The 22,373-nt window shown below is 51.6% G+C and overlaps 10 protein-coding genes across 10 annotated transcripts; 5 read left to right on the top strand and 5 right to left on the bottom strand.

The window, feature by feature from the left end:
• Positions 1-3,282: 3,282 nt before the first annotated feature.
• Positions 3,283-3,843, top strand: COCCADRAFT_27625 (uncharacterized protein; the record flags this gene model as incomplete). Its single annotated transcript, XM_007715780.1, has 3 exons — positions 3,283-3,296; positions 3,405-3,576; positions 3,724-3,843. The coding sequence occupies 3 exons, from the start codon at positions 3,283-3,285 to the stop codon at positions 3,841-3,843; spliced, it is 306 nt and encodes a 101-aa protein (XP_007713970.1).
• A 2,451-nt stretch (positions 3,844-6,294) lies between these two features.
• COCCADRAFT_100611 (uncharacterized protein) lies at positions 6,295-7,808 on the top strand (the record flags this gene model as incomplete). Its single annotated transcript, XM_007715805.1, has 3 exons — positions 6,295-6,700; positions 6,766-7,107; positions 7,156-7,808. The coding sequence occupies 3 exons, from the start codon at positions 6,295-6,297 to the stop codon at positions 7,806-7,808; spliced, it is 1,401 nt and encodes a 466-aa protein (XP_007713995.1).
• A 923-nt stretch (positions 7,809-8,731) lies between these two features.
• COCCADRAFT_38244 (uncharacterized protein) lies at positions 8,732-10,952 on the top strand (the record flags this gene model as incomplete). The annotated part of the gene is made up of 6 exons (XM_007715804.1): positions 8,732-8,835; positions 9,369-9,522; positions 9,747-10,072; positions 10,307-10,323; positions 10,596-10,786; positions 10,866-10,952. 6 exons carry the CDS (start codon positions 8,732-8,734, stop codon positions 10,950-10,952), a joined length of 879 nt encoding a protein of 292 aa, XP_007713994.1.
• A 319-nt stretch (positions 10,953-11,271) lies between these two features.
• Positions 11,272-11,535, bottom strand: COCCADRAFT_100620 (uncharacterized protein; the record flags this gene model as incomplete). The annotated part of the gene is made up of 1 exon (XM_007715803.1): positions 11,272-11,535. A coding segment is annotated over one exon (264 nt), but the record flags the coding sequence as incomplete, so codon positions are not given.
• Positions 11,536-11,679: 144 nt separating this feature from the next.
• COCCADRAFT_38243 (uncharacterized protein) lies at positions 11,680-11,976 on the bottom strand (the record flags this gene model as incomplete). Its single annotated transcript, XM_007715802.1, has 2 exons — positions 11,680-11,817; positions 11,875-11,976. 2 exons carry the CDS (start codon positions 11,974-11,976, stop codon positions 11,680-11,682), a joined length of 240 nt encoding a protein of 79 aa, XP_007713992.1.
• Positions 11,977-13,511: 1,535 nt separating this feature from the next.
• On the bottom strand, positions 13,512-15,587 carry COCCADRAFT_100563 (uncharacterized protein; the record flags this gene model as incomplete). The annotated part of the gene is made up of 4 exons (XM_007715801.1): positions 13,512-13,844; positions 13,906-15,239; positions 15,298-15,366; positions 15,434-15,587. 4 exons carry the CDS (start codon positions 15,585-15,587, stop codon positions 13,512-13,514), a joined length of 1,890 nt encoding a protein of 629 aa, XP_007713991.1.
• A 445-nt stretch (positions 15,588-16,032) lies between these two features.
• On the top strand, positions 16,033-17,412 carry COCCADRAFT_100566 (uncharacterized protein; the record flags this gene model as incomplete). Its single annotated transcript, XM_007715800.1, has 1 exon — positions 16,033-17,412. The coding sequence occupies one exon, from the start codon at positions 16,033-16,035 to the stop codon at positions 17,410-17,412; it is 1,380 nt and encodes a 459-aa protein (XP_007713990.1).
• A 914-nt stretch (positions 17,413-18,326) lies between these two features.
• Positions 18,327-19,351, top strand: COCCADRAFT_38240 (uncharacterized protein; the record flags this gene model as incomplete). The annotated part of the gene is made up of 4 exons (XM_007715799.1): positions 18,327-18,580; positions 18,631-18,680; positions 18,728-19,057; positions 19,110-19,351. 4 exons carry the CDS (start codon positions 18,327-18,329, stop codon positions 19,349-19,351), a joined length of 876 nt encoding a protein of 291 aa, XP_007713989.1.
• A 396-nt stretch (positions 19,352-19,747) lies between these two features.
• On the bottom strand, positions 19,748-20,148 carry COCCADRAFT_100582 (uncharacterized protein; the record flags this gene model as incomplete). Its single annotated transcript, XM_007715798.1, has 2 exons — positions 19,748-19,876; positions 19,930-20,148. 2 exons carry the CDS (start codon positions 20,146-20,148, stop codon positions 19,748-19,750), a joined length of 348 nt encoding a protein of 115 aa, XP_007713988.1.
• A 1,221-nt stretch (positions 20,149-21,369) lies between these two features.
• COCCADRAFT_38238 (carbohydrate-binding module family 18 protein) lies at positions 21,370-22,023 on the bottom strand (the record flags this gene model as incomplete). Its single annotated transcript, XM_007715797.1, has 2 exons — positions 21,370-21,863; positions 21,921-22,023. The coding sequence occupies 2 exons, from the start codon at positions 22,021-22,023 to the stop codon at positions 21,370-21,372; spliced, it is 597 nt and encodes a 198-aa protein (XP_007713987.1).
• Between the last annotated feature and the right edge of the window lie 350 nt (positions 22,024-22,373).

Genomic DNA, 22,373 nt, shown 5'->3' with positions numbered 1-22,373 from the left:
AGAGAGAGAGAGAGAGAGAGAGAGAGAGCCCACATTATGCAATGTCGCTGCTATACTACTACCCGCTCTCACCTACCGGCGGTCAAATACAACGAAAATGACATTCCATGTAACGGAACACAAAGTCATTTCACATGTCATCAGTACATTGGAAGCAAAAGCGCAATCAATGCTTGGTCATACTTACCTCAGCAACTTACGAAGGTTGCGTGATCTCGGTGTGCGAACACACTTCGAACCCCCCACTCATTCTCTTGCCGACCGCGCATTCGTTCTCGGACATTTTCTGTTGCCTCCCCCTCCCCCTTCCCTTATGCTTATTTTGCATCCTTGCACGTTTGGAGTTGTGATGCGTTTTGTGGGGCCCGTCGCAAGTTCCAGTAGTATCATCTTGTACTACATAGACACACACACAAATCACACACGCACTAAGATTCTGCATGCATCTTTTCCATCGCGGTCATTGGCGTCGTCGGAGTCGTCGTGGCCCTGCATTAACTTTGTTATGCGAGGGGTCCCCTCCCCCTTGTGGGCTCGCTCTAAGTATTGGCCGAACACTCTATGTGCGGATACCCTTGGGACGATCCACAATGTTGGGAATGTCACTTCTGCCTATTCTGTAGATGTTGTCTGACCACATTTTATTGAATCTTATTTTATGCACTGTACTCTGCTTTCTCGCTTGGTCTGAGGAATTACACCGGCGGCCTCCTGTCGCAGGACGGATGTATTTCCTTTTTGACTCGCTATGCATTTTAAAAACGAGCGGTTATAGGGATCAACGCCCGGTATTAAAGAGCCGGCGATGAGCGGTTCTGCCGATCGAGATGCCAAGCCAAAGGGGCGTGACCGACTACAAACTAGTGAACCCCCGCATCTGATTTCCTTGTTTGTTGTAGATCGGTGGTTACGATAGCAATCGCACTACTAATGTTTGCGAATTCTCTTGACCGGAGTTCAGGAAGCAGTGCGTTCCGACAATGCTACTGTAAGATTTTTCTTTTTTACTTTTTGGTGTTGCGAAAGTTTCCGCCTTGCTGATGGGGCGAGCAGATTGGAACGTCGACTATAGCAATTGGAGAACGGAGATGGGAAACAGCGCTCCGAGTGAGAATTATGGTGTTGTGGGGCTTGTAAGACACCCACATGGACGACATAGGGCACTGGGCTAGCTATATGAATGAGCTATGCCAATTCCAGCAATAGGAGCGACTTCTGGGACTTGGACGCAACCGCGACCTCAGCGCAGGTCCCGGACCCGGATCGGAGGCTTTACCGGTAGGTCGGAAAAATTACCCGACCTCAAGAACCGGTTGCAAGCAATACGCTTTGTTATAATAAGACGAGAGAAGAGTTATAGCGTATGGTGTGGTAGGACAGTGCCGTAAGTAAGCACATGCTTCTGTGATTGTTCGTTGAGACCCCTGACCGGCCGGCGAGTCAGGGTTCAAGGTACTATCTGCCGAGTCAGCCAAAGATGTGCATATGTACGGTTAGAACAAAAAGGGAATTGCCGGATGGCTATCGTAAACCCTGATTCCATGGAGAAGGCGATGAACAAGCTAAGGTGCTTTAGTGTTGTCGCCGGTGCCAAAAGGCGATGTCATTGCATGTCATTGTACAGTGGTGCATGACCAAAAGCGAAATTCCCTATCAGTGGCATGGAGTCGAGTAAAGTGCCGAAGAGTCATAGCTCAACGACGGCTTGTACTCTGTATGTAGGAACGACAAGTGAGGCTGCTTGGACATTTTTTTCCTTTCCGGTTTGGCAGACCTGAACCCCCCACATGCATCAGAGTATGTAGCTACTGTCCAAGATGACCAAACTTTATTTGTAACGCAAGCCACGGTGGGGCGTTGGACCAAGGTGCTATTGGAGGTGGATACAACGGAGAAGGCTCCGTTGTATGTACATAGTTACATGAGCATGTATGTGCTAGTGTTGTACTTAAGTAAGTACACACACATATATATATATATAACATACATAGTTACATAGGACATGTGACAATTTGCAGGGCGTAGGGCGGTTAGTCGAGGGCGAACGTTGGGCAAACGGTCAGCTTAGAAGCGCGCTTAGACGGAGGGTAACGAGTATGAGGACGATTAGGGTTAGGCAATACTTTGGCCACTGACTCCTGAAGATCAGCGATTGTGTTCTGGTGAAGCGGACACTATCCGGCGGAATGCTGATCTCCAGAGTCCTGGAATGAGCGTATACCTGGCAGAGTGGCACATGTCTCCAAGCCATAGTTTCAACTATAGGCGAAGCCAAGACACGTAAGCCTTTTTGTCGTGTACGTATGTGCGCGGATACGCGGATACGCGATATGCGAATTAGTGCATTGGGACGGAATGATGCAAAGTCGGTCATTTCGCGACTCGACAAGTATGGGGTGCAAGTTGGTTCGTGGTTGTCATGTCTGATGAGCGTTTAACGCAAAACCAAACAGGAACTTTCCAAGCGAGGTACAGTTACGACTGACTGGGGACATGTATCGTATCGGTAGTACATGCTTCAAGGTTTGGCCGTCTTTGGGGATGTTTGGCCCAAGCGTTTTAGGGCGACAGACCCCGGTCTGATGATTACTTTTACATATACCGCAAGCAACGATGAACCGCCAGACATGTCGCCACGCCGGTGGCCGGAGGAATTGGAGCATGGAGAAAGTTGTCAGAGTCTCAGGGGAAGGGTGGTATGGTTGGGCCTGCATATACTAGGCTTACCGGACTCTTTGCGTTTATGTAGAGGTAAATACGTACCAAGACGGACCAATGTAGGGGACGTGTGTCTGAAACCGTGTCTTTGTAATACAGAGGGCTGCTAGGGTTTGGGCGATGTTGTGCGAGGCAGGGATAGTGTAAGCGAAGCATAAGCAAGGAGGAGGCATGGAGGGAGTAAAACGTGGAGGCAAGTGTAGATATTATGCTGTCAAACTTGGGGTCATGGCTGCAGGGCTGGCGTGATGACTGTTTCTAGATGACGAACTCTAGGGATCGGCTTGGTTGTAAAGTGCTGAGCAGGGTCAAGGGTTGAAGGGTGCTTGGGGTTGCCTGGAGAGCGAGAAATGGGGAGGGTGGCACGTGGCAAGTCGTTGATGCACCGGGCGGCTGTGTTGTTTTTGGGCTTGTCACCGAGGCATATCGTGGAGCTGATGGAGGAGCAGGTATTGGGACGAGATGGAGCGTGGGGCGAGGTGAAGGATTAGCTGATGATGTGACGCTGGTGTGAGAGAGGATATGACAGCTGGCAGATGCGAGACGGCGCTCGGTGCAGCAGCAATGGCCGTAGTAGTGTAAGTACACTACTAATTATAGAGAGTCAGTAGAGCCGAGTAAGGCGTCGTAGTATAGAAAAAGGACACTGTACACACTATGTAGGTATAGTATATGGAGATGGATAGAGGGGGGGTAAGGAACGTGGCAGGCAGCATGGTGGCGCCCCCACAAGCGCCTGCGAACAGTGTGCCGGTGCACAGTTGCAAAGCAGCAGCAGCAGCAGCAACGGCTGCCGACAGCGACACGTACGCCATAGCCAATCAGCCCGGGGGCACTGGCCGAGCTTCGATGGTGGCAGTGAGTGAATGAGTAAGTGAGCACATAGGCTATGTACACTACGTAGAGTGTGGCGGCGTGAGCTGTGGTCGCTCCTGCCATGTCATGCCATGCACATGGGCCTCTCGCTGCTACTACTGCAACTGCAACTGCAACTGCGACTGGCAGGCACGCGTCGCGAACCCCCAAGGCACGGAAGTCGCGACTAAGCGAGCGGCCAAGGACGGCGAGCGGCCAGGGGAGTGGAAGGGAAGGCACCACCACGGTCACCAACGCCAACTGCACTGAGGCCGTTCACCAGCGGGGCCACAGCGCCTCTCGCCTGCGAGTGCCCCCTCCCCCCTCCCCCGCCCACACCAGCCTACTGATCGTGCACCCTCTCCTTCCAGGGCTCTCTATCGATCGGTTGAAGTCCGGAGCGTTTCAGATACAACTACACAACCATTTAGCCAAAATGCACACAATGGCCGCACTAGTGTGCTGCTGTATCTTTGCAGCTGCGCAAGCCAACACACGAGCTAGACTAAGGCAATACCAGACACCTGGTCCAAAGGAAGGCAAGGAGAAAAAAAAAAGCTTCGAGCACCCAATGCCCTCGCTCCGCCGTCATGAACAGGCGACATGACATGGACAGGGCGCTCGCCGACGTCGCCCTTGCTTGGCTGCTTGCTCCAGCTGCTGCTGCTACGTACTAGATATCCCACGACGTCCGAGGCCAGCAGACAGGCACTGCCTAGGCGATACCCTCCGCGCCTCACCAACCATGGCCCTTGCCCCCCACCTGGTGGCGGTACGATAGATGCCGCACAGATGGCGAGGGAAAAATCGAGACGCCTCAGAAGGACCGAAAGGATTTTGTATCAGATCGCGACTCCCACGTGCAATCGCCAGGCTTGGACTACCGTCCGGGCTATTGGAGTGCAGGTCATGCACCAAGACCATAGCCACAGCGCCGGGTCAGGCCTCGCGCGCATTAATCGACCACTGGCCCTCACCACGTACTGCTATCCACTTGCGAGACTTGGCCAGTGACATCCACACCCCGGACCAGCCCTTGTGCAACCCGGCTGTGGAAACGCTGGCTGTCCTTAATCACCATGACGCGACTGGACAAGACTCGACCCTCGCCAGGGCCTGCTAGCGAGATGAACAATGTGGAGAAGGACGCGCTGTCGCAGCCAATTTGTCGCAGACGCTAGCATACCATGACGCCGCCAGCAGTTCACGTCGGCCTTATCCCTGCGACCACGCTCCTTGCAGCGCCTCGACACCTCCAGCCAGTGTCGGGGGATCATCGCAGCGGGCATTCGCTACCGACCATGTCACGTCACTACCCTCTTGCCAGAGCCACACATGCTCTCATTTGCGCAAACCAAACTCTCCGGCCTGGAGCCTGCGTCAGCTCCCTTCGTCCCTCTCGTGTGGGCACCCAAGGCACGTCGGCCCTGTCTCCATCCGGCTCTGCGTCCTCTCGTCCTCGTCATCTGAGATCCCCGACACCACTGCTCCAACCCCAGCCCAGCCCAGCCCTAGCTAGCTCAATCACCACTATCATCACCACCATTTGCCTAACCCCCCTCCCCCTCCCCCTCCCTCAACGTTCGCGTGCACAGAGCCTTTCTAAATTAACCTCACGTAGCCTGTCCATGATGCTTGACGGATTGACGGCTCCTGCAGTGCGCCGCCATCAATACGGCCCTTATATAGCATCGGACCCAACGACACATTATCGTATAGTTTGCTCCACTAGACTTAGGTAGGAAATTATCGTGGCTTGAGCACCCCCCTCCAAGCGTCGCAAATACAAGTGGATCACGCCGCCGCTGACGCTAGGCGGCTACCGCTGGCTGTCATCGCATCACACCGTCGAGACATGACAGGCAGAGTGTCCCAAAGCACCACACAAGTCCAAAGGGGTCCGAGAGCCAACAGGTCATGACGCTTGGACTCTAGCCCTCGTCCGTCTTCACACCCTTCCATCCATACCCGCACATCACTTGGCTCATGCAGGCCCACCAACAGCAACCTGGCCTCGCAAAGATGATCTTGTGCTTGTGAGGAAGGAGGGCTGTTGAACCCTGTGAAATCCTTTGGTGCAAAAAAGGCGCCCTAACGCAGCTGTCCTGTCGCGTAGTAGCGTCGTCGACATACCTCGCCACTTTTAATCATCCACGCATTCAACCAAACAGCGTCGTCTAAATTTCTATATGCGGACCCTACTCGTCCTTGGTCGTATGCAGCCATTGCTTTTGGCGCCCTCTCTACTCTGAACATTTCAATACACCCCCGCTGAGGCACAGCTTGCTGCTGTACAAACGACTAACTGCCAAACTACTCGTCACTTATTATTATTATTAGTGTCAGTGCGCAACTGCTTCGTCCTCGCTTTCCTACCACGTCGTTTTATTTGCCCAGGCCCTTGACTATTCCTCGTTCTCGGCCCCGGCCTGTCAGTGCGTTTACGAAAGTATTGATTAGATCAGGATTCCCATGGCTCGGTAGATCAGCAAGTGTCCCGCCAACTACTCCCGCAGACCAGATCGTAGTGCCGGCTCCAACGTTTGAGAAGTCGCTTTGCCCTACCTTCAAGGTATGTATCGCCGTTTAGCTCCCTTTCCATCAATCTCCTGTTGTGGGGCCCTTGCTGAACTTTAAACATTTGATGCTTATATCCTTAGGTCCTTCAATGCGCCACCAGGTTTTGGGCACTGACACTCGGGTCTTGCGACAATATTACACATGGCTGTAGTTACAGAACGCCGCGCAAAGAAAACGGTATCTCGACTCGAACACTCGTTGCTTTTACAACCTGTTCAAGACGCCATGCCCTTCAACCCCTCGAACCAAACTCCTGGGTTTAATACTCACTCCCATGCCGCCGAGACCACTACCACCACACCCAGCCCCACAGAACGAACCGAGCCCTTCCAAGGTAGCCTAACTAGCCAGGAACCTACTGCTCAACCTCACACCAACGCGAGCAAAAAGAGACGCTCTCCCAAAACCAAAGCTTCTGGAGAGCTTCGCAAGTCCACCTCAACTCCACACATGCGTCACCTAGCCCTTGCCAACCCTGGCGACCTGTCGCCAACAAGCAACAAACCGCGCAATAAGCTGGGCTATCATCGAACTTCGGTTGCATGTGGTGAGTCCATGAAGCGCCTCCTGTTGCTAACAAGATCGTGACAACTGACTTGGTGGTTCAAACAGGACATTGCAGAAGGCGCAAGATTCGATGCCTGTTAGCACCCGATGATCGTCATGGCCGCTGCTCAAATTGCATTCGACTGAAGAAGGAATGCAACTTCTATCCAGTAGAGCACAATGCCGACATGCCACAGTCGCAATCCATCTCGTCCAAATCAAACAGTGCAGTGCAGCCAGCCACACCGGTTTCTACCTCACCCAGGCACCCTCTTTCCGCCTCTGGAGATGCAATGGGCGACTTCAGGACGCCTTTCTCAGGGCCGCCTTCAGCGGCGCAACCTCTGGGCTATGGCTACCCCATGGACCTCGAAAACGATCCACATCACGCACACGGCTCTAACGGTTGTAAGTATCACACGACAGCTCCTCTCTACGACACACTAACGACCGCAGTAGCCGTGCAACAGCCCTCCTATCCTTACCCACCCCCTATAGATACTCAGTGGCCGCCGACCAACAGCTTCTTGCCGTCTTCTACCGTAGCTGAAAGTCCATCATGGCGACATTCGCCTTCGACAGTAAACTCTGCATACGGAAGTGAATCCAATGTTTCAGGTGGACACACTCCAGCTGCCATGAGCACAAGTTCCACCATGTCCTACGGCCCTCAAGATGGACACTGGGGGCAGCAGCCCTCATTCCAGCCACCGTCTCGTTCAATGTCTTACGGAAACATTGAGGGTCTTCCACAGCAATATCCTGGCCAGGGTCTGGGCATCCAAAACGACAACTACCGGCGAACCTCTCCATATCCTTTTCCAGCAACGATAGACACAACCCCCTCTACCATACATGCGACCACACTGAGCAGTTCAGGCCCCGCACCCCTTTCTGCGCCCGTGGCCCCAAATCATTCCTACTACCCGCCAACGTGGACTTCATACGACACGGTGCCAAGCCATGGTGCGCCAATGCCCTCATCCGCGCGATCGATGAGTGCGCATTGGTTTGGAGAGCCGGGACACTTGGATCGCGTACAAGAAGAGGCAACACCCCCGGTTGGATTTGCCCAGACAGGCTTGCCACAATTCTATTCGGCATCGTGAAGCGCTTCTACACCTCTGGGGAGACTCTCACTAATTTGGCGAAGATTCATCGCAATACAGACACCATGAGTCCAAGACACACGTACATACAAGACGCATATTTCAGACCCGTTCTTTCAGGATTGAATGGATGCATAAGACTTGATCAGTTTTGCTACTGCGTGTCTTTTGTTGGTACAAGAGCAGGTTATTAAAGGAGTTTCAAGGCGTGATTGCATGATTGGGTCCGACATGATCCAGTTATTCTGCTTTTTCCAACGGCTCTGCAACAGTTGCGGCAGGCCCATGGCATTGGTGCATAGCAGTTCTTGATAGACTGTTGATTTGTTTTTCCATCGTTCATCCAGCATTTGCTTGACAAGGCCAGTCTCTTGATTATTTTTTTCACGTTTAGCGCTCTCATCAGACAGTTCGGGTACGCATTTCAGTCTATCAAATTTTGTATAAATAGCACGAATTAGACCGCCGCCATCTGGCCCGGCAGGGTTAGGGGCTCGCGTATGACGCTTGTAGCATGCGCATACAATCGGAGACACCCAAATACAAGTTAACGCTACTTCACCGCTAGAAGTACCTCGGCAGATGAATGAGGCCATGGTTTTTTTTCACTTTTGCCATCGTCTGCTGCAAGGGAATGATACGTTACTTTCCATGGTTTGGTTGGATGGATGTATGGCAGGTCAGTGCGCAGTCCGATGTCGAAGTTCCCATAAGCTGATTTCCAAGGGTCCCAAGATATGTACTCCGTATCGTACATGCCAAACACGTTTCGAACGGAGCTTACTCCCACGGCGCCCACTTTTTTCTCTTACCAGAACAAGGCACATCCGTGCCAGATTGGGTCGTTGGTGGCTTCGGTTTCGGATACGTTTTTTCTCTCTCATCAGAGCTGTAGCACATTTCTTCTAATAGCCTAACGACCGATGGCCATCCGAGGCGCAACGACGCACGCTAACGATTGGTATTCGTTTAGCGACCATGGAGTTGGAGGCATAGTGGAATCTAGGCATGATTTGATTCGTCACATGTATTTGGCTAGATGTATGGCTAACGTCCTTCCTTTTCTGCTAATCGATCAGGCGTATGGGTATACGTGTGTACGTATGAAGCACACATGTCCATCTGTCCATCTGTAACACAAGACGTGCGGGTCACGGGCCGACTTGTTGCCAAACGGGCGGTGGGCAGGACATGGCATAGAATTTGCAAAGTGAAAGCACTGACGTTTAGGCTGTTTTAATCATCATCATCGTCATCGTCATCAGCATCAGCAACGCCGCCACCGGTACCTGCGTATGATAATAACACGGATGATGAAGCAAGGCGCTATTACCTCGGCTCTGCTCCAAGTGTAATCTTAATGTGGTCTCGTAGGGCGAAACCGGTATTACTATACAGAAGGGGAGTAACCTTGCTTGCAGCAGAGAATAGTGGCAATTGGATGAGATTGCACAACTGATGCCCAGGCCCTTCAGTGTTGTCGCAGCTGGCTCATCAAACGGACGGAATAGTTACGCACAAGGTTCCCGGGCCCTCGGTTATTGCAAAAAAGAGAGCTAGCAATAACGACAAGGTAGAGCAGCTATTTTTGCCCACTTTATTGCTCTTCTCCACGCTCTCTTTGGCCGACGAGCACACGGACGCTGTCGGCTCGACTCCACAGTCGCCCGTGATCCTTCAAATTCCGGAGCTCGCGACCATGTTGCTGTGTCGTGTTGGTGGTTGATGGTGCGGAGGCGAACGGAGATTGCTTTTCCCTCATATCCTCCGTTTCCCTAGACTTGGTGGGAATTTTTCTTTCCTTTTCCCGCTACCACACAGCCGGGAAGGAGGCCCGTCGACGTTGCTCCGAAAAAAAGGCGCTTGCACTTGAGCGGGTTTCGACTACAGACTACGCCTGCTGATCAGTGATATCGTGTGAATCATGCATTATCAAAGAAGTCGAGGGGAAAAAAAGCCTCGGTTGCTGATGATCCTCTCGGCCGTGTTACTGCAAGTAGCTTGGGGTGTGAAGCAGGCGGAGCGACTCCGACTAGGCGGATAAGCAGCTGTGGGCTTGATGGGACTTTGTTACGAAAGGATGCAACTCTTTTTGCTTATTCCCAGTCGGTTGCTACTGCAGGATTCTCTTCCTTGGGCCTGGTGCAGAGCGGGTCCAGAGGACCTGTACTGGTGAAGGGTCTGCATCTGCATGTGGAGAGGGTGCGTCGAATCACTAGCTCGCAGCGTAGTGGATATGCAGGAGTCGTATCTGGCATGGCCAAGTGCGTGCGCTTGTGTTGCAACTGTGTAAGAAAGCTGGTGCAAGGGCCGTGGAAGCACACAGCCGGGACTGAGCGGTTCTCGTAGCTACTAGGCAACGGACTCGTGATGCCGTTTGCACAGAGTAATTAATGATGGTGCATAGGCCGCCGTCATAGCATGCAGCCCTATGCGCGGACGGACGACATGTTCGCTGAAGACTGTGCCAAGGACAGCAGCAAATGATGGTGGCACAGCGTGTTGGGTCCTTCTGGTAGGCCTGCAACGCTTGTGCCCAAAACGGCCTAGTGGTGTGCTGTGTCTGTGAGTTTTTGCTCCTCGTTAGACCCAGATTGTGCATCCAGTCCAGCCCCCCTGTCCATTCAACCCCCCTTCCCCCCATTCATCATCCATCCATCCATTCATCCAACCATCCATCGTCGTCTTTGCTCTCCGCTCTCCGCTCCGGCCTCGCCGCACACACCACCAAGCTGTCATCGAGTTGGACTCAAATCGACAATGACAACGTCACTAGCGCCACAAAAGCCGGCCGTTACCGTGTGACAGTTCATCGGCTCGTGGACCCTGCAATGGAAGGTTACAACGCCTATCGCAGTCGTGCCCCTCTCAACCTCGACCTTGTTCGTCAGGCCAACCAAGCACATGCACGTGGATACGTATTGCTCCTCCATTATCACCTCGCCGTTCTGTTCAAGCACGCAGCGCACCAACAACAAGTCTGCAATCGCGATAACCCATCACGTCACTCCTCCGAGACCAAGTCGCGTCTCATGCCGCATACATGAACCCTGTCAGATCCGCCTGTCCGTGTCTCCTGCCAGCCGCCCTGACGCGCTCCGTACCTCCCGTTCCGCCTCGTCAAGACTCCACCATGGCCGATGAGGGCGCGGTATCCATCATGTAGTGGTACGTATTATGTATGCAATGAATTTCACCCATCCTAGCCCCTTGAAGTGACATGCTCTTGGCCCTGTTTAACCGCGCGCAAAATCATTCCATCCCACAAACCCAACAAATCGGAACGCCATGCAACCACTACTTAGCATGTCTAATCTCTACACCAATGAAGCTCCCTCCCAACCTTTTTTTCCAAACACCCAAACCACTATCCAACGTATGCAAGCAAGGCAGCGTGACCTCAAAGCCATGCGCTCCTGCCTCCACTACGCTGCAAACGCCACCCTCTGCTTTACATTAGCCGTCAATCTTTCAATCCTTCCATCCGACCCGGGCAGGAAATCCGAACCACGCCACAAACCCACTTGCATCTGACAAACAATGCGCATGTGAATCCAAACACATGAAGCAAAACATGCGACCGTCCATATCCGCTCAACTGACAGGCGCCGTGACGCGCGATCGGACCTATTCGCCCTGGCATACATGACGGCGTTTGTTTCTCCATAACACCATCTCTGACTTTCTTTCTGTCTCTCTCTTTCAACATCCTTCTCTTCGTATCCCGACAGGCTTTTGCGTTGGTTGGTGCAAGCGCGTATCGGTGATCGGTAAGGCAGTGCGCAAGCGTGGTCCCACGCGCGCGTACCAACAGCAATACAAGGTTTGACAAAACACACGCTACTATCTCGTCATCTAGGCCTTGGTCTCCTTACACAAGCAGCGCGTCAATCCTTTGGTTCGTGCGTTTGTGTCTTTGTAAGTACTCACGTGTGGAGTACCTGCATATGTCCATCCATCGATACCATTTGCATTCACATACCCATCTCTTTGAAGCATGGGTCCCCGCCTATCTGTTTTCGTCTCGCATCCGCGGCTGATGATGTGCATACGGGGTTTCTCCCACCGGTCCGCGGGACCATGGCAAGTGGAGAGAGGGAGGGGTGCGAGAGGTATGTGGGGGTGGTAAAAGAGAAAAGGACCAAATGAGCGAAATACCGCAAGTCATCCGAGCTTTTTTTCTTCTGTCTTTACCTCTAACTCGGAGTCGGAACACTGGGTTGTGGAGCCAGCCCCCCTTCTTCCTCCAGATCAGCCCCGTCGCTGCTCCTTCACCCACTTCACTTGCATTAGCGCCTTCCCGATTATTATTTTTTTGCTTCTTCCTTTGCGTCTCCACTCTTCCTTCCCTGCGTACTTCTTTCTAATGCTCTTTTGAGCCACCATGGCATTTGTGTAACGAGGACGTTGGAGAAACGGTCCGAAGACGAAAGAGGAAAATAAAAAACAACCTAAAACACCAAGGAAACACCAAGGAAAAGTAATATGAGGAATTTTTTGTTCTTTTCGGTCATTTTTTTTCCACGTATACTACTCCTCATACACGCCACCACCTCACTCCCTTTTTCATCTCTCTCTTACACACACTTTCCTCACCTAAATCACCCTACACCCTCTCTTCCCTAGACTAAGGAAGATGTCACACGCCCAAAGCGAAAAATCCGCCTGTCCGCTTCCGCCCACCCTCCCAAAACCCCCAAGGAAGCATACAACCGGCCACCACCATCTTGGCAAAAAAAAAGAACCCTCTCGGCTCTAACCACCCCATTCCCCCATCTCCTTGATCGGTGTCTCCTCCATAACCCCCATGTCCCAGTCAATACCTACAAATTCCCTAGTCCTTAGTCTTGTATTGTTGTATCAGAAAGCCACTCTACATTACGTACGTACGTACGTATCAAAGTATATGTGAGTAGAGTAGGTGTGAGTGGGGACAAATAAAAAGGTGGAACATACTTCATGTACGACATCTGAACACGGACCTCCCCCCCCCTCCCTCTCCTCCCCATTCCCCTATCCCCACTCTCTTGCTGGGAGGGGAGGGGAGGGGGGAGGTGTCTGGAATTACATGGGGTATCCCTTTCATACGGGTCGTATATCTGTATGTGTGTGGAGATTTACTTTCAGCCCCGATGCTGCGGGTATATCTGGCAGGGTATAGGTGTGTGTGTGTGGGACGAGTCGACATTGTAGCCGACTTACTCAGGTATCTAGTGGCATTGAGGGGATGCAAGAGTCATGTGCGTAGGTTTACATCGCTGGAGTAAGTAATTTGCTACTTCGCCGACCTTTGTGGGGTCGGGTTCATCGTGACTTGGTTTGCGAGATGGAGATGGAGATGGAGATGGGGATCGAGATTGTGCGTGGGGGGTGGGGTGAATACGAGGGGAGATACGAGGTGTAGATACGAGGGTAAGATACGAGGGTGGGTATGTAAGATGTGTATGTGGTGGGATAAAGGGGGGGTGGAGATGATAAGGTAGTGTATACTTTCTCGTTAGATCTTAGAAGTTTTTGAGGGAGACGAGGAGAACATGGAAGAATAAGAGAGAAATATGATTCAAAGAAAACCTTTGCCCGATAACGAGAGTTTGCATAAAATGACGAGGAGAAAAATACTTGTAGAAAGGCTACATATGTGCAGCATCATTTGTGACATCTATCTACATATTATATCTAACCCTCCCCCCCCCACCAACTCCATTAATGAAACTTTGCTTCAACACTCCCATACCGTACCCCATCGACCTTGAGTTCAAAAACCAACCCTGCACTCTGACACCGCATGTCAAGGGTAAAATCCAGATTATCAAACTCAACCCCCTTTGTCGTTTTCAGGCGGGTAAACAGGCTTTTAGGCACGGTATTCAAGTCGGTGGTGAGTGTGCAAACGTTGATAAGATCCTTGGTAAGAGAGTCCGGGGCAACATCAGCGTCGCAGGCAATGAGGTCGTCTTCTACAACGAGAGATTGACCGGGGCGGAAGTTGCGTGTATAGTGAAAAGATATGGGACGGGATTCGGATACTTGGGCGCCCTGCAATTGGTAAGTGTTAGTGGACTGGTGGTGTAGCTAAAGGGGGGGAACGCAGTATTACCTTTGCAATATGCCATTGCATTCGGTCAGACACCATCCACCGTTCCCATAGCGGACTCCAATAACGGTCGGAGATGGGGTGTTTGGACTCGTCAAAAACAGTTGCGTAGCTTGTGCCGTAGTGCCAGCGACTTCGTCGGCTGATAACCATGTTGCCCTCTAGACCTCTCAGTACGGCGCCGCGCACGACAGCAGTCCATGCATGTATGGGTTGGTATATCTCAATAGACTGCGCCGCGTCCGGAGCGACGTAATGGGTTGCCCTCTCGGTATATGGTGGCGGCGGCGCGCTGTTGAAATGTGACTTCATCCGACTGTAGAGGTAATTGCTCTGCCCGAATCCTCCAACGAGAATTATGCCACACACCAGACCTCCTTTCACTCGTATACTCTCCACTTGACCCTCTACCAAATGTATGACCTCTTCAATAACCGGATCAAATAGACTCTTGACTTGCTCGGCACTCATGACGAGGAACCCGGAATCCAGCCCCGCCTCTTCGTCATCTGGCAGGCCTGGGAAGGGAATGTTGACTTCACTATGCTCCTCCTCATTGAAGTTGCGCTTGACAAATTCTTCGAAATACTTTAAGCCCATGTTCCACGTCTTTTGCTTTTTCTCGCGCATCCACGTGTACCGCTCTGCTCCAATTCGTTGCTTAACATGTTCTTCGAAGCGGTAGTTGATAAAAGTCGAGCCACAGAGGCCACCAGTTCCAACAGCCGACTCTTCAACACGCAAAGGGTGTAGTTGATTAATCTTGTAGGCAATCAGATCGACTGTGCCGCCTCCAGCATCGCATACGATAAAGTTGTCGCCGGTCCTGAGGTGGTTTGGTTGAATAGCCTTGAGGGTATATACGGCAGCCGCTTCGGGTTCAGATATGAGCTTCAGTTCATGTCTGTTGCCCATGCCAGCCTTTTCGGCAGCCTTCAGAGTCGCATCCTTGGCCGCGTCTGACCACACAGCAGGTACCGTGAGGACAAACTCGACTTTGGTCAAACTAATAAACGCCTCGCCATATCTCCGGGTCAAGGTCTCCATGGTATGCTTGTATATTTGCGACAGGTAGTCGGTGGCTGCCTCAATAACTGTCTTGCCGTGCTTGCGCAGCTGGGCGGCCGTGTCCAGAGGCGACACATAATGCGGAAGCTTCTGATTTCGATCAAGGAAGAGCTTGATACATCGAAGGCGCGTCTCGTCTGGCTTGAACTGGAAGCCCCATTTGATGGTCGGCGCGGGCTTGGTTAACGCATTGAGCGAGGCAGTAGAGTCGCGTTCAAGGGCCGGTTCGGCGTAGCCAATCTCTGTAGGGACCTTGTCGGAGGTGATACCTGGGGGCGCGTGTTAACTCTTCGAGGTACATGGTGTCGTGGATGCACAAAAACTCACCATTTCCACCGGGCCAAGTCTTGATGATGTCAATGTCGTCAGGATTCGCGCTGTACACTGCAGCAACGCCTGTCGGTGGTCAGCCTTGGTTCGCATTAGGCGGCACGATTACCGTGGTTGTAATGGGTGTGTCTACCGCTGTATGTGGTCCCGAAGTCAACACCTACAACCAGCCTGTCTTTGGGGGGGGTGGCGGGCGGTGGCAAGCTGCCAGCGTCCACGCTGCCATTGGAGCCCGGGTTGAAGGTAGTGGGTATGCTACTCCCTCTGCTGGGGAATGTGCTCTTCATTTTCAGCTCCCCGGTCTTCGTGCTGGCTGTGGCGGTGCTATGGGCGTCGAAGGACAGGCGTGGGCGTCGCGTGGGGTACTATGTCCGCGGGGCTGAATCCTGCCAGAGGAGAGCAGAAGCTCATTGAGGTGCAACGGCGCGTACAGGAGACGCCGCCGTTATCAAGCGGTTTTTCTTGAGATCATTGCACAATCTGGGTCCCGGGGTAGAGCGCGGTGGCAGGCTGAAGCCTAGGTAGGTCATGGTATGTACACGAAGATGGCGGATGCAGCAGCTGCAGGGGCAACCATGGTGGGCTGGCCCAAAGCTGCACGATTGGGTCTCGTCAGTTGGTCTCTTGACGGCAGTTCACCTCGACACCATCCCAAGTCTCAGCCTTGTACAGAACCTTGAATATCATGGTGATTCCGATGCAGTCCTGAACTCGCCATGTTTCGTCTCAATTATGACCGAACGAAAGAGCTCTGGTAGGCTGCAACCCCACCACCGCCAACCACAGTCGCAGTCGCAGTCACAATCACAGTCCACGTTAAACAACACCACTACCCCGCCAAAAGCCTCACGAATTGCTTCCAATGTGCCCAAGGACCAAGCACGCCGACGCATATTTCCTTTGAATGATATGCACAAGCACCAGAGTGGACGCACACCGGGGCCTAGCCAGCCCACCACCAACGTCGATGATTCAACACCACCTAGCCAGGATGCCACTAATGAATCGGGCCAGCAGCATACCCAGTCGCCTTCAGCCACGGAAAAAGCGCGCAGAGACTCGAGCAACCTTTGGGAGAGCACAATGAATGACGCCGTACAGCGCGAAAGCGAAGAGCTCGTGCGCCAAAACCACGAACTACGTTGCCGGGTTGCCCAGTTGGAGGACCAGCTCATGTATCCGAACAGTGCTCGACAACACAGCGACCGGCAAGAATCACCAGACCAAGTAGGCGATCTGAAACTTTGTTTGCAGGCTGCGGAGAAAGAGTCACAGGAAAGACTCCAGCAAATCATTGCCCTCAAATCGAGCATATCATCTCTTACACGTGTGCAGTCTCAGATTACCGACAGCGACCTTGTGGTGTCCTTGTCCGAACTTGCAAACCGCGTCCGAGAATGGACGATCTCTAACCTCAGGCGGACCAAGCTGAACCTTGAAAATATACCTAAAGAAACCGAAGAAACAGTTTGCAAGCTGTATCCTCAATACAGGAATGGTATCCAGGGTGCAGACAAGTTTGCCTTATATCAAGCTATTATCTCGACCTCGCTCATGCCCATTTTTGAAACACCTTTAGTCTTCGGGCTGCCAAAATCGCTCACGGCAATTCAGTCCTTTGCCGACGAGGTACAAGGCAGCGGCCCTGCCTATAGTGAATGGAAACGCGCGACGATACAAGTGCTTGAGAATAGCAGAGTACAACCTGACCTTATAAGAGAACGGGAGGAATTGCTCCATCGTATCCTCGGGGATATTTGTCATCTGCTCTTTACCCTAACTTCCACTACCGTCACCTCGAGTGCGCAATCAGCACTAAGTGGGATTCTCAAGAATGCTGTAGACTTCCAACGAACACTGGCTCTTCAGAAAGCGCGTTACCAGCTCCTTTTCTTTCGCAGTGAAGGCAAGAAAATGTGCCTCGACGATCGTACAATGGAAGCTATCAATGATGTTGATTCCACCACGGACGACGATACTCCTATGGAGACGGACCGCACATTCCTCTTCTGCGTATTCCCTGGCCTCGTCAAGCATGGTGATGAGTGGGGTGAGCACGATGAGATGAGCAATGTTTTGCTCAAAGCAAGGGTTTGCTCTGGATTCGGGTAACCTTGATCTCAGCAGTGATGTAAAAGGTTACTGCTATCCAAGGACGGATTTTCGCACCCTTCGTTGAGCGTGTTGAGAGGAAGGAATGAGCATGATATCTCGCTAGTCCATGCAAATTCATCATAAAGCAGAAGACGATGACTCCGTGTTTGAATGGAAATTCTCTACTTCTCTTCCAAAATTGCCTCAACTCTTTCAGAGCGGCTTTTCGTATCTCGATGTCAACATCGTCTCCTTGCATATCAGTTCTGGGAAATGCGCTACCTCGATCAGATAGTTGGAGATACAAGTTCGACCATATCACCTATCCATGGGTGGCATTGAACCTGTCGTCTTTCATATTAAGACAAATTCTGATGCTGAGTTTCTGGAGTAAAGCTCTAGTCATAAAGTGCTGAGTAGGGGGAGGATGCTGAACTGCAATGCAACAGGTGGATATCATTTCGCGATGCAACTACACCGTAAGTGAGTCGCTCAACTGTAATGCCACACAAAGGTCAGAAGAATGACGTTTTGTTTTGTAGATTCGATATTGCAAAATCCTGAGCTTCTGCAGCTCTAGGCGGTCAGAACGTGATACCGCGTGTGGATCGATCTGCCATGCCAGTGATTTCATCATGACCAATTCTTTGCATGCATCTCCCCTCACCTCACTGATAGTTGTTGTTTGATTCGCTCACTCCAGTCACTTCACTCAGACACATCCGTTGTTTTTTGCATCTAGATTTTCTGCAATGTCGCTCCGAGTTCGTGACGTCATGGCAAACCGCCTTGCCCGCTACATTACAATTTCGGCCCCTCGACGTCTCACTCCCTCCCTCATTCCAAACCAGAGTTGCATGCGAGCATTCAATCGGACTAAGCAAATAACAAATCAACTTCAACCGCAACTTCAGCAACGCACATACTCCAACATGGCTCCCTCCAATAATCCCGAGCTCGAGATGGGCCAGGTCTTTGATGTCAAGGACAAGGTCGCCTTGGTCACCGGAGGAGGCTCTGGTATCGGACTCATGATCACCCAGACGTTGGCTGTTAATGGTGCCAAGGTATACATTGTCGGCAGGACGGAAGAGAAGCTTGAGAAGGTCGTTGAGGCACATGGACAAAACATTTCGGGACAAATCATTCCAATTGTCGGTGATGTCAGCACGAAAGAGGGTGTATCGTAAGTTTTCACATATATGTCGAGTATTGAAATGCTGACCTTGGATATAGTAAGATCAAGAAGGAGATTGAGTCAAAGGAAAAGTGTCTATGCATCCTAGGTAAGATTCCGTGGTTTGATTATTGGACTTGACTCTAACAAGAGCAGTAAACAATGCTGGAATTGCGCCGGAAAAGACTGAAGTTAAGGGAAGCTCAGAAGAGCTGGTCGAGAAGCTCTTCGATGGCACTACCGAAAAGGAGTGGCTCGACGTTTACCAAACCAATGTCGTTGGCCCATTCCTTATGAGCACAGCCTTCCTTCCTCTCCTGGAAAAGGCTACGGAGACACATAAGGGATACTCCGGAACCATCATCAACATCAGCTCCATCTCTGGTCACATCCGCATTTCACAGGGCCATTTTGCCTACAATAGCAGCAAGGGCGCCACCATCCATCTAAACAAGATGCTTGCCTCTGAGATTGCAAAGAACGGCAGTAAGTCTTACATATCACTGGATGCGCCTTGGTTCTCACTGACATCTTGTAGTCAAAGTTCGTGTCAACTCGATCGCCCCTGGTGTTTTCCCTTCGGAGATGACTACCCAGGAGAGCCGAGACGACAACCAGAAGAGCGAAATGCCCAAGGAGCACAAGCAGGGTCTTCCTGCCCAGCGTCCTGGAAAGGACCAGGACATGGCCGCTGCTATCCTATTCGCTGTTGGCTGTCAGTATCTCAACGGCCAGACCATCACTGTGGACGGCGGCTATGCCATTCAGGTCGGCAACTAAGTCGGTCGGTGTTATGATGACTCATGATTTCTTCTAATCCGCTTCTTTACAAACTTTATGATGTATAATAGCATGATATATTCTAAGTCAGGATTGACCATAGTGTCACGAACTGTAATGTGTAGCGAATCGGCATGCATTGACTAAAGGTCGAAGGTTCTATCCACGTAATAGAAGAACTTCCTGTATGCATACCCGAACTTACTCATCCGATATGATTACAGTGTTCTCATGGCGACCTCAAAAAGAATGTGATTTTCCCATGTGGAACCATACGTGTCTTGCTCTTCAGTCACGCCTCGCACGTGCAGCAGCTCCCAACGCCTCTGCAGCGACGGCAGTACCTCCTGCGGCAGCTGCAACGGTGGCCGCACCATAGCCTCCCATCTGTTCTAATCAGCAACATGCCACACCAAAAATCAGATCCATACTTACCGCCGCAGACTGCAAGACCGCAAACGTACTTCCCGCAGATACCGCACCCATAGCCGACTGCACCCCGGCAGCAAGCGACCCTGCAATCATCTATAAGCTTCTGTTTGATACCGTTTGGCACATATGACAGCCTTACCAGCGACGACACCGCTACCCGAAAACCCGACAATAGCCAACAGTGGCGTTGTAATGACACCAGGAACGAGCAGCAGCGCAGCACTCCCGATATGACCGAGTGTACGCAGCGGGTGCTTGGCCACGTAGCGCACAATAGGTGGTGCGATGCGACGGAACATTTCTTCAACCGTGTTCTTGACTGCGTTGATGGCGTTTTGGACAAAGTTTGATACCGTGTTTCCCATTGTGTAAGGGGGGTTTGTGGTTGATACACTGCGAGGTAGGTGGACTATGGGGTATTTGTAGTTTGGAGAAAGATTTCGTAAGGCGGGGGGTGAAAAGCTGGGTCACGTTCACTCGTCACTGTTCACGGTTGGGGTGGTTGGCACACGTGTGGGGTTGTTGCGTGCTGTGCCGCATAGGATGAGTTGAACGGAGGGTGTTGCTCTTGTCCTTCTAGGAAGGTCTAGATTCTCGTTTGTTCACATGGACTTGAGGTCTTCTATTCGGCTCATTGAACGCATGAAGGTGTTTTGTGGTGTTCTCGCGCACATAGGGTTGCGATGGGCCTCATAGGATGGCATGAATATTGGGATTCTCCAACCGCGCGCTTGCGTGCTGCACCGCCACCACTATCACTATACGTGTTAATGCGTTCTTCCATATCAAGTATATAATCAGCTCATTCCCTTCTTATGAAACAATTTTCCTGCTTAAAAGAGACTTCACAGCGCCAGTTCGACGGCCTTTTCGGCAACCGCGCCTCTCAGCCTTGTGGTAAAGGATTGTTCTAACGAAGTGGACCCAGAAGTATCGTTAACGCCTCCTTCATTAATTAAATAAGAGAAAAGTTAAGGAAGCTAGGCCATCGTGTCTCGTGCAACGGCTGGAAGACGTAGTGGCGGAAAGCCCCATGAGAACGTGCTTAGATTGAACATTAGCTCAACATTTATACCAGCTTGACAGTTGATGCAAAATTACACGGAGGGCTCTTTAGCCGCTCGTAGCATCACCTATGGACAATTGTATTCGCCGTCGTTAACCGTAGGCCTTGTCCTGCCCCCTTCTCTCACGTTTAACTACGTATGTCTCTTACTGAGAGATAAAGCATCAGTTCTCAATATTGTGAGCTAGGCTTTTAAAAGTTTTGACCGGTAAACTGAGACGCTACCACATAGTACATTGAGACGAGGGGAGATAGGTGCCTCTTTTACTGGCGGACATGACACCGTCATCATAATGCTGTTGGAAGGTTAGCAGTAAACACACAAACAGAAATACTCAAAACACCGCCTTCACAAACATAGCAATAAGACATTCAAATGGGACTGTTCGTAGCTTTGGGTTCATATCATGCAAGTCATAGTATTCATTTTCTCGCGTCGGCACGCTCTCGTCTATTCATCTAAGGCTTTGAAGAATTCCAACGTAGCAGCTTCTCGGATCCCTCTACTCAAACAACACAATTAGTTGCACTTTCCCCACTTGCTCTGGCACCAGTTGGCAGCACCGCAGAAGTCCTCGCCAGTACCGCAGAAGTTTGATCCAGAGCAGCAAAGACCAGATGCGCACTTCTTGTTAACAATAGGACCGCAAGTCTCTCCGGCTTGCGAGACGCCCTTCTCGCCAGCAGGCTCAGCAGGTGCCTTTTCGTTATCGCACTTTCCGAAGCCGGCCTGGCATCCGGTACCGCAGTAGAGGTTCTGGTCCTGAAGGTCGTTCTTGGGTCCGCAGTGGCCAGCCGAAGAGCAGCAGCGGTAGAAGTAACCGTTGGCTCCTGCACCAGGGCAGCTCACGCCACCTTGGGCGTGACCGCAAACGTCAATCTCAGGGACGCCGTCGGGGAAAGTCTGGGCGGGAGAGCTGCCGTTGCACTTGGAAGAGGCACCAGAGAAGTTCTTCAGGCAAGTCTTGGCGTCGCAGTGGTCGTTGGTAGTTCCGCACCAGCCGTATTGGGAGCCTGAGTAATGGGTCAGTAAATAATCTCATGGTTTCGAAGAATTATGCTAAAACTTACAACACTCGCCCGAAGCGCACTTTGCGTTTCCATTCTGAGGACCGCAGTTTCCGGCAAAGACACCGGAGGCCAGGGAGAGAAGAGCGAAAGTAGAGAAACGCATTATGATTAAGATTAAGGTTCTTCGATTTCAAACTTTGTTAAAAGAGTGGGTATTCGTTTGTATGACGAGAGTAAGCGAGTGCAAGGCGATGAGTTCGTACTGATGACCCGATGGAGAGAAAAGAAGAGCCATTTGGAAGCGGGAAACTGAGCTTTTAATGATAGACCCCTCTCGTATTTCCCGGTCCCCAAAGAGTAACGAACTGCATCCAATGACGGTGGTAGCCCTGCGGCGGCTCGTGTGTCTCCACAAAGGCTGCTATCGAGGGTGTGCATTGGCTCTGCGCTAGAATGGTCTGCTTGCTGCTAACTGGCTGTTGCGCACAAAGTCAATCCCACATACGATGCTCG

Source organism: Bipolaris zeicola (assembly GCF_000523435.1).
Source record: "Bipolaris zeicola 26-R-13 unplaced genomic scaffold scaffold_116, whole genome shotgun sequence".
Lineage (NCBI taxonomy): Eukaryota > Fungi > Ascomycota > Dothideomycetes > Pleosporales > Pleosporaceae > Bipolaris > Bipolaris zeicola.
Note: the sequence above shows the minus strand (reverse complement) of the source record. Positions and strands in the feature narration are given on the sequence as shown.